The sequence below is a fragment of the Centruroides sculpturatus genome, unplaced genomic scaffold (assembly GCF_000671375.1).
Source record: "Centruroides sculpturatus isolate CEXI.00-Female unplaced genomic scaffold, Cexi_2.0 scaffold1116, whole genome shotgun sequence".
Classification (NCBI taxonomy): domain Eukaryota; kingdom Metazoa; phylum Arthropoda; class Arachnida; order Scorpiones; family Buthidae; genus Centruroides; species Centruroides sculpturatus.
The window spans coordinates 207186-218396 of NW_019385334.1; the positions used below are offsets into that span (position 1 = coordinate 207186).

At 35.5% G+C, this 11211-nt stretch overlaps 1 protein-coding gene across 4 annotated transcripts in view; it reads left to right on the forward strand.

Moving 5' to 3' along the window:
• Window positions 1–226: 226 nt before the first annotated feature.
• LOC111637766 (cellular tumor antigen p53-like) overlaps window positions 227–11211 on the forward strand; it is a 74440-nt gene continuing 63455 nt past the window's right edge. Inside the window, exon 1 of one of the 4 annotated variants that reach the window (XM_023383341.1) lies at window positions 227–444. Coding sequence is in view for 2 of the 4 variants with exons in the window: in XM_023383338.1 (XP_023239106.1) it covers window positions 505–584 (80 nt within the window). In the remaining 2 variants the exon portion in view is untranslated. Of the gene's footprint in view, window positions 445–477; window positions 585–3644; window positions 5141–11211 lie in introns of those variants that run through there. The other 3 variants (XM_023383340.1, XM_023383338.1, XM_023383339.1) reach the window with 3 other exon arrangements.

Below are 11211 nucleotides of genomic sequence, written 5' to 3' on the forward strand. Positions count from 1 at the left end.
AATCACAAATAAAAAAAAAGTTTGCTTCGTATTACTTTACTTTTTTATTTATTTTTTATTCCTGATAATGGTCGTTCTACAGGANTTTAATAAATAAATTAAAATTTAATAAATTTTTATTTAATAAACGTAAGTAATACGTTTATTTATTTGTCAATAAATAAACGTATTACTTACGTTTATTTATTGACAAATAAATAAATATGTAGGCGACACTAGTCAAGCAAGCCAATGACATTGTTTGTTTCATATGTAAACGATCACGTCATTGGCTCACTGACTTAAGGCTTCATGCTTATTTTTTTATGCTGTTTCATCATTTCTAAAAATAATTTGTGATTCGTTACTTTAAGTCACGTGACCGAACGTAGTTGTTACGTCAAACACCCGCTTAATTTAGACGGAGCTGCATTTAGAAAGCATTTAAGCTGTAGTTGTTGGTAAGTAAGTATTATATTTATTTTAAGTTTCGATTAGTTTTACGTTTATATAAAGCTAATGTAGATGTTATGTTTAAAAAACAATAGTAAAACATTAGAATATCGAGATTTTAGGGATGAACACGTGCCAGAAATAAAAAAAAGGTATAACAAATAAGTAACTAGTCTACATCATGGGCCAAAGCCATGTTAGGGAAGTCGCATTCTCGACTTATTGTTCGTCGAGTATTCATTTACCTTTATTTTTTCTATATTAATCTCAGTAATGATCTAATTCAGATTTAGCCGTTTGATTTCATTGTTTGTTCGTTATTACCGTACATAACTTATAGGGCAAATTCCAGCCTTGTGTTGTTGGAGTATATTTTCATTACAGAAATTGCTTTTAGCCCGAAGTATAATTAAATTAATTAAAATATCTATAACCATAAGGTTGATAATAGGAAGGGCTTAACACACCAATGATAATGAGCACAAACGCTCAAGAATCAAAGTAAAAATTTTAATAAAACAAAAAGGGGTGTACAATAAGATGATTACATAAGTATAAAAACCGTAAATTGGTGTGATAAGCCCTTCCTATTATCTACCTTATGGTTATAGATATTTTAATTAATTTGAGTATATTTTGTTTTAGTTTTTACAAGATGGCGTACAGTGACAGTGAATCCATTTTAAATTCTCTTTGTTAATTAACAAGTAGCTATACAAAGAAGACACAAGTTTCATAAATTTATGTTGAATTTATAAAACATCATTATTATCCTTTCTCTAATTCATGTGAAGGCTTTCAAGCCATTGCTTTATTCTCCAATTTCCTGTGTTGTCCAGTTAGTTTCCTGCTCATTTCTAGTGCATGAATGTCTGCGTTCAGCAGACTCAACAGTTGTAACTGAACAAATTTGTAGCTGTTACGTAGCAATCTGGATCTGCTGAACGATGAGTGATGTTGTGTTGGAACAAAAAGCTTCATTGGTCAGTTTCAGGTAGCGATAGCTAGTGTAAATGAAAGATGCTTTCGTATGTGACATCAAAAAACCAAACGTGCTCTGAAAGAGTGCTACTGTAAAGGGTGTTTGGCAGAAAAATACTCAAAAGCTCTGGAACTGTTGAGTCTGATGAATGTAGCCAATGTGTGTAAGGAAATTTGTGGGGCAGCCATTCCATGTCTTTATAAGATGTTTACTGTTATAAGCAAAAAGGTGGATAATACATATGTTCTGAAAACTTTTTCAGTTCAAATTTAATATTATTTATGCATTTTTGAACTTTTAAATTAATTTAGTTCAATTATTAAAGAAGTAATAAATTGTAAACAACAACATGTGACACCGGGTGTAGTAAACAATATACCCTATGTACTGATGACTGGTGTGCTACAAAAACCTTAGAGGTGAACTTTTTTTTTTTTTTGTTGGCCACACATTGGTTCATAGGGTATGTTGTTTAAGTCAGGGATGCACAACCTTTTTTGAAGAAGGGTCAAATTAGGATTAAGTTTACTGACTGGGGACGAGACCTCCAAGTGATTAATGCGATGGCTGAGATTGGATGCTGGCGGCAATCTTCTTGATGTCTTGGAATTTGGAAAACCTGCTGTTGTTTCAACATCTGCCATTACGGCAGATGTTGAAACAACAGCAGGTTTTCCAAATTCTTGTTGGTTAACCTGTTCCGTGTTTTGCACTTGTTTAAGTGCAAAACACGGAACAGGTTAACCAACTATGTATGCGCATAAGCGAAAACGCTTGTTCGCATACATAGGTACTGCCAAACATGCTTGCACAAAATTGAGCATTGTCTTTCAGTTTTGGAAATGATGTATCTGGCAGTTCTTTGTAGAATGTGAGAAGATTAGAATTTTTAAACTGTGATTTCAATTCATCACTGCACTGGATGTCTATCAACTCAAGTTGGACATCTGGAGGGGCATCTTCCACTTTCACATCAAATGGAGTTGAAAAAAGTTGCAGGTAGATCTTGTATTTCTGGAATTCACCAAACCTCTCATTGAATGATGTAAGGAGGNTACTGTCCGCGGGCCGCATAAACATTGATAGGGGGCCGTATGTGGCCCGCGGGCTGCAGGTTGTGCACCCCTGCTAACGTAAACCTTTTAAAATAATAATCGTGGCTATTGCATTGTTAAAAATTATTTCTTTATTTTGTACAAAAAATAAATATATTGAAAAATATAAAAACAATAAAAAATTATACTTCAGAAGTTAATTTAGTATCAAAAACGTAAAATATTTGAGTAGCCCAAGAAATAGCCAAAGATTGCGGCGCCACAGCACTAGCGAAAATTTAAATTTGCCGACTGGAATTCTTTCGGATAAACGACGCTCTACTGTAATAATCGTTGCTATTGTATCGTTAAAAATTAGAAAATTAAGCCTCGTTTAAATACTGGCTTCCTTTCATGGTCGAGACAGTGTTGCCAGCTAAAACACGCAAAATTTAACAAAAATATTAAAGTAGCCAAGACATAGCCAAATATTGTAGCGCCACATCACTAGTGGACGTTTGAATTTGCCGACTAGAATGCGGTCGGTTAACCGATGTGACAGTTGATTGGGGGTTGGATAATCGATGCTCTACTGTAATGTTAATTCTAGCTCTGCTTCCTTTTGCACTTTCTTCTAGCTGTTCATTGATGTCTTGTAATCTTTCCAAATCAACCGATTCTTGTAATTCCCTCAATTTTTCTTCAAGTGTTAAATTCCATTCAGCAATCAATTCAACATTTTTGTTGCTTCTAAAACTGCATCTATCATTTCTTTAATTTCATTTAATTCTTTTTCATAGCATTCAACTTGAATGCTTAATTTTCTTTTGCTTGTTCAACTTATCTAAGTTCTGTAATTTCTGATTTTTGATGATCCATTTGTTTTTGCATTCTTTGCTCATCTTTTACATGAAGAATCGCTAAACTTTTCACATTAAGAATCCTTAATGATCTACAAATTCACAAAGATATCTTTCTGGAAAGATCTTGTTTCATTAAGGCTTCTTTCATATCAAAACTAATATTAAATATGTTTTCCTGATCTACATTTATGATCAATCAAATCTAATTCATCTTCCTAGCGGATATTCCTTTTCTATTTGTAACAATTTCTGCATGTGAAAATAATTTATTTACAATGATCATATTTTCTTTTAAAAGATGGTCTTGAACTGCATTAATACTAGATGTATATTTACAATCATTAATTTGTATTAAAAAGTATTAAACCTTGTAAGAAAGTAATTAACTTTCTTCATTCTGTTATTACCAAGGCCAATCAGTTAAATGAGAGATAAAAAGCCTGGAAGATCCAATCATTTTGTAAACATCCTCTCAAACAATGATATTTCACTTCCTGTATCAGTGGCTTTGACTTCATTAATGGATATAATGTTTAGATTGACTTTATCTTGCTTGTTATCAAGAGGATATTAAATTTCACAATGACTGAACTCATTACATATGAAACATTTAGGTCCCTTTGCTTTATTCTTAAAATCTGATGACATATGAAGACTTCTGTGATTATGACATTGACTGTGTTCAGCAGAATTAACAGTTGTAACTGAGCAAAGGTGTTTCAATTGGTAGTTGTTACATTGTTACATCTGCTGAAAGATGAATGACATATGCATTGGAATAAAAAGCAGCCCTTGTTGGTCAATTTCAGGTTGCGATAGGTAGCCTAAGTTAAAGACGCTACCAAATGGGACGTCAAGACACCAAACATGTTCTGAAACAACATTACTGTAGAGGGTGTTCAGCAGAAAAATACTTAATTGCTCCGGAACTGTTGAGTCTGCTGAATGCAGTTATTGGGACTTAAATGCTAATGGTTTAGCCTCAAACTTGTGGAGGAATGATCTTAAACCTGCCTGTTGCTCCTAAAGTTTAAGCTATTTTATTTATTGCACTAAACTTTGTGCATATGATTTAATGCATGTAACTTGGATACTCTGTCCCATGCAACAAAATTTTATTTTGCCTATTGTCCTTAATTCATTAGTGATCTATCCTCATTGATATAGATTGTTGTTTTATCTTCGTTTGCCTAGTAAAAGCTAATGCTTTCATAACTAAGAAGAAATTTTGTATATTTTTTGTATTTTAATTTTTGCTCATTCAATTTTTCATCCAAAACTGCTGTTTGTATGCATGGAACTCTTGAATAATCACTTTTGTTTAATACTATAATTTGTTTTAACTCCATTGCTCTGTATAGACAATTTGGTACTGTTAATGAATGTTTCACATATATCCCAATCAAATAAGGAAGCTGTATCATCAAAAGTATGTGTCCACTGTATAATTGCAAAGTCGTCATTGCCATTCAAAGATTAAATAGATTTTTCTACATTGTGAAATTCATGAACTGAAGACCCGAATTGATGTACCATAATACTAAAGTCAATATTGCATGATTCATTTTCAAGATGGTTCTCTATTTCATCACCTAAAGCTATTCCAAACTTATCCACATTGAGTGAAAGTAACAAAAAAATCTATGAAGCACATGCATATTCTATGCAATCATTCTTTTGATTCATCATAATCAAGCAAAGAATGTTGCATATGGCTATTACATTTTACTTTATATTACTTTATTTAGAAAGTTGGTGAAGACCCAGGTGCCACCTGTAGGCATAACCTAGGGTTGAAATGAGATGAGGAGGAAGGGGAAGAAGGATTGGTGGGTTGGATAGTGTATAGTAAAGAGGGTGAAAATAGAGTTATTTTACAGTGTTTTGATTGAGAAAGTTTATAAAACATAAACAATATTCATATTACATTAATATATAATATACACGCATTTAACTACAGATTACAAACTAAGTTAACATGAAATGACTTGAGAAGGTTACACTTAAGTAGTGTAGTTGATAACAATCAGTTTATCAGAGATAAGTTACCTACAGATATGTACAATAAACAATAAATTAGTCCATATGTAGATAAGAAAAAATAATTAATTTTATTATTATTATTGTGCAGTGTTGACACCTCTTGATTGGGTGTGCTATTCATCTGTCCACTAAGGCTAGTTGGATCCAAAGCTTTTGTTCTCTTTAAGAAAGTTGTTGAAGATTTTGATATCTTGTAAGAGGAAGTTTGGGTTGCTTGGTCAGTTATGTCCTTTGTAAGGTATTGTCCCCATAATACTTATGGGGACAATACCTTACAAAGGACATAACTGACATAGATCACATTCACTTGTAAATTTGGGGCAAGTGAAGATTAGATGGAAGCTGTCTTGGACAGTTGTGCTATCACAAGGACAGCTTGTCGAGTCCCTCGGTGAAACGTTCTATGTAGGCGTTGTTGAGGTTGCAGTGTCCAGTTGTGTCAGATGATAGATTGGTCTCATGTGATTCCATTTAAGTCTATCTCTGATGTTTGGGGTGAAATTGTTTGTTGAGTGGTCTGCGAAGCAAGTGTCCTGTTTCTGTTGCCATTGATCAATAGTTAGATCTATGTTCCATTTTTTTATGGTGGCAATTGAAATTTTGGTGAAGGACAATGGAAGAGAGGAAGTGACTGCAGCCTTGGCCAGACAGTCTGACTCCTCATTGTCCACAATCCCAGCATGTCCACGTACCCATTTGAACTGAATGATACGGCCATGGGTATTCTCCTTGATGTAGTCTTGGATATTGCAGACATCCATTTCTGTGTTGTTAGTTCAGGCTGAATACATGGTGTGTTCAAAAAGTATCGGACCTTTGGTTGGCAAAAATAAATTTATTGATTTTGAGGTACAAAAACCCTAATCCCCTTCAAAGTAGTCTCCTTGGTAATGTATACACTTCTCCCAGCGTTCCTGCCATTGCTGGAAACACTGCTGGAACGCATCTTTTGGAATGGCCATCAGCCGGTCTGTCGGATTCCGCACGATGTCTTCTCTCGACTAAATTCGGGTTCTTTTTAGCGGCATTTTCAGCTTGGGAAATAGCCAAAGGTCACACAGAGCCATGTGGGGAGAGTACGGAGTGTGACGAACCACAGGAGTGTTGTGTTTGGCGACGAAAGCCCGAATCAGATGCGCAGAATGGGCGGATGCGTTATCACGATGAAGCTGCCACGTTTTGATCGACCACAGATCCGGTCGTTTGCATCGCACTGTATCGGAAAGACGATGAAGGACTTCCTAGTAGTACTCCTTTGCGATGGTTTGACCTTGTGGTGCGTACTCACGACACACCACCCCACGAGAGTCGAAAAAACTGTCAACATGACCTTTGATATTGCTGCGGACCTGCCGCTCTTTTTTTGGCCTCGAGGATCGTCCCCGAAAGCCTGCTGAATCTTGCGAATGGTTTATGCTTGGGTATCGCCAAGGTTTTTGGCAAAATTTGATGTAATATTGCTGCTCACGTTGTTCAGTCATTTTCCAGCTTAGTGGAATCCAACGAGAGTGCACTACATGACCTCACTCATAGGCCGATTGCCAACGACTGACGCTTCCTGCAGNGCAAAATTTGATGTAATATTGCTGCTCACGTTGTTCAGTCATTTTCCAGCTTAGTGGAATCCAACGAGAGTGCACTACATGACCTCACTCATAGGCCGATTGCCAACGACTGACGCTTCCTGCAGGCGGGAAAAAATTCAGGGCTGTGCATGACTGTCCCCTCCACAACTCCACCGAAGGAGGCCTCTCGCACGGTTTACGCGGGGAAAAAAAAGGTTTGATACTTTTTGAACAGACCTCGTAGAGCTGTTCAAGAATCTGACAAAAGATACAGATTCGTTATCATAGATTTATGTTGTTGCATAAACTTCAGCTTGAAGTACAGTGCAGAAAAATCCCAATTTAAAAGCTGATTTGTGTGGTTTTCACCTATTGTTTCCTTATGATGTCATATTTGTCGATGTGAGAATTTTGCTCTTCAGTGATAGTAAAGGTAGCTGTGTGGGGGTTTGTTGTAGGGAATGTTGATGCTGGTCCTGATATATCAGTGATCACTTGTGCTTGGAGTGGTGTTTGTGCTGCAGGTGCTGATAAGGGCTTCCATACTGGGATTAGCAAGCACATCATCAATCTCTTTGTGTTCAGTGAAGTAGGTGGGAAGGGACTGTTGTCATTGTCAGTGCTGGTATTGCAGAAGGTTAGGCCTTGGTTTGCAATGAAGTCTTCAAGGAGATGAACTCTGGTGTCATTCTGTGGGCTATGCCAGAGATTACTCTTGGCATTGGCATCCCCCTATCAACCAGGGATCCTGACTGATGATGGCCCCAGTTTGTCTAAGAGAGTGTCTATTGTTTCATAGAGAGAACAATAAATAGGTTAAAAATAGCATTTTTCCCATTGATGTGCAGAGTGACAGTAGTAGTGTGATCCAGGAAAAGATTTGGCATGAACTGAACAGAGATATTTTGGTTCCTGATGAAAATACCTGTTTTAGAAATTGGGTTATTGTCTCTTGGAGGAAAAGTGGACCATCTACCACAGAAAATGAAGCTACCATTAACAATGTAGGGCTCTTGGATCAAAATTATGCATGTGTTCCACTGTTTAGCTGTTTTAAGGAGAGAGGTTGGGGTTTTATCCTGTTGAAGATTGACCTGAAGAATATGATACTCAATACTGTTGTTAGGCATATTGGAGGAGTTGTAATAGTTATAATGCATAGTTTTTCTTGATTGTCTGTTCTTCAGTTTCAATGTTGTTGGGCACAAATGACTGTAGGCATTGTGGTGTGTGTATACCTTTTTATTGTCTTTCACCTCCTTGTTAGCCTTTTGGCAGTTTATGCAGCAGGGTGTCTCTGCATTTCAAATAGCTTTCAAATTTGTGGTTTTTGGAGCAATGGCTACAACTTTGTTGTTCATCAGAATATTTCACCAAGTGATCATAACCACAGCATCAATATCAATGCAAGAGAGAGACATAGTTGTCTACTTTTATGTTTGCCCATGACAACACCATGTACTTATTTTGGAGGAGGATGTTCCGGAATGGTGGGGTGACAGACAGGATCATGTGTCTGCAGTTCATTTGAATTTTACCCTTTTGTTAGGGACAGTGGTGATATTCAGCGGGTTCGCACAGGTTCGGCCGAACCCGTTGTTAACATTTTCAAAGTTTTCTGAACCTTGTTAAACATATGTAACATTTCTCAATGGTTTGATTCTTTTAAAAATATTAAAATATACGTATTATACTCTGTAACACTACTAAACTAGAGCCTTCCGATGCACTATTTGAGCGAAAAAAAAAATTGTTAAGGAAAAATTTTCTGTTAGCGAACCCTTTGTTAAATATTTCGAATGTCATCACTGGTTAGGGATGTACTGACTGTGCAGGCTGCTGAAAAATGCTCAATATCATAATCACCCCCACATGTTTGTATTCTGTTTGAATATTATGATGGCTTGGATGGAAATCAATTTTGTGGGTCCAAATGTTAGCAATCAAATGAGATGATAAAGATCCCAGTTTTCAAAAAGGAATAAAATAAGATTTAAAGGTCTCGTTTGAACAAAGAAAGTTTTTTATATAAAATGGAAAACAAAAGATGAATTATGTAGAAAAGACCAAGTTGAAGGAAATGTAGTTAGAGAGAAATTGTGTTTAGTTGCGCTGTTGACCTCTCCTACACCTCTGAACGGTTTCAAATTGTCACCAGGTGACGAGGGGAGGCCAATCAAAAAGCAGAATAAGGGGTAAAACATATAAAAACGTGTGACTCAAGAATGTGACGTTCTTGGATCTTTGTTTATCACTCCTATCCCCTTGATGTTTCTGGAACATTGTTGGATTTTCATCTCTCCTCGATGTGTTCCTGCTTCAGGAATTACCCCTACTACCAGGACCATCCTTTTGAAGACAGACATTGTGCCCTGGGGCTGGCGCTCTCGAAAACATCGATGAGGGACCAAGAGAAAACAGCCTAATGAACTTTCGGACTTAATTTGGTTTCTCCGTGCAAGAATTAGCACTTTTGTAAGAAAACCTTTAATTTATTAAATGGTAAAAACATGGATCACCTGTCTCAGAGTTTTTTCTGCTTCTACACAATAGTTGTGACTGTGCGACTTCTGACAAACACACCCAGTTGGCCAACCCCATAATATGACTGCTGTTACCTCTTTGTCTTGGACAGTGTTGGGGACTTTCAGTAAAATCATGTGAGGTCATCTTTCCCCTGATAATTTACATTTAATTTTGTAGTTAACATTTGGTAGTGTGTGTGTTGTGTTACATAAGGTTTACTGTCCTTCGCATTGCGTACAAGAAGGCAGAATCCTTCTCCTCAAATGTGTGTAATTGATATGACATTTACTTTGAGCTTATTGGGATGGACATTTGCTGTATATTTGATTTCTTCCATGTCAACCTTTTCTTTCGAATCCTGTTTCAGGTAAACAATCAAAGCATGGTTATCCCCTGGTCCTTCAGTGTTGATTTTCTTATTTAGTGTTTTTACAATGACTCTAGTTATATTGCTGTCTTTACCATTTGTACGGGTCACCTCAGCAAATGGGTAGGAAAGGTTTTCTTTTGGAGATATCTCCTGCTGTTGTCATAGTTACTGTAAGATTCCATAGAACTAGTTTAAAACTGCAAATAGCAGGGTGGCTGGTTTCCTAATTTTGAGCCTTTCGTCCTTGTGGACAGTGATGCTCAAAAATTCTGAGCACAGGTCCAAGATCCTGCCCAATTGAAGTCCTGTCTGTTTAATAATATGTTCTGGAGTTTCAGAAGGATGGTCCTCATTAGAGTGGCTCTGTAAGGTTATCATGTAGCAGAAGTAAAGACCTTCACAAAAGCTATTGTGTATATTTATTAATAAAATAAAATTGAGTAATATATTAGCTTATCTCAGGAAGAGAAACTAAATGGAGTTTAATTTAAGAAGTTGTGTTTGAAAAATCTTTGATTCTGTGTGGTCTTCTACACTATTCAGAATGTCAAAGTTGAAGGTTTTGTATTTACAATCTTCTAATGTATCAGGTTTTCAAGAAATTGGAGGACTTATTAAATATTATGTTATTTTATTAATATTTAATAATAGCATTTTCAGTACAAAAATAAGTTTAGAAGGAAAAGATTGATTTGAACTAAAATATATCATACCATAGTTAAGAGTTAAAAGTTTATGGTAATAAATGGCAAAAGATGCAAAAAATAAAAATATCTTATGAGATATTAAACAACCATTTCACAGTGAATATGCACAATACTTTTTGAAATAATCATTGAGACAATTAGCATAGTAAAAAATATCTTACCTGGCAATATGTCAGCAGTATAAAAATAGAATAGACAAAAGTGTTCTTGGGTGGTTCCTTTCCAAATTTTAAAATATGCAACCTCTGTTTAAATAACTTAGAATATTTTTGCACCTTCTCTCAAAAGATTCAAAGTTTCTTTACTCTTACATTGTGGTATGCTGCTAAAACAATTGTTTGTCTTTTTTACCTCCCAGTAGATTAAATAGTTAAAAGACAAGAAGCTTTTTATAAGAATACTAGCTATTACCTGCGACTTTGCACGCGTGGATTTTGCAAGCAAACCCCATTTATATTCAGTATTTCAACAACCATAATAATTGTTATATAACATCTACCACTGAGAATGATGAGAATTGCTGAGAATCAAACAAACTATTTTCAATTTGATCAATTTTCTGGAATGTTTACAATTGTTCTATAATTGAACCAATATGCAATAACAAATTTGAATTTAAATTAATTAAAACAGTTTGAACTTTTGGTTAAATAATTGAATTTTATAAAAATTCGTATATTTATTTTTAT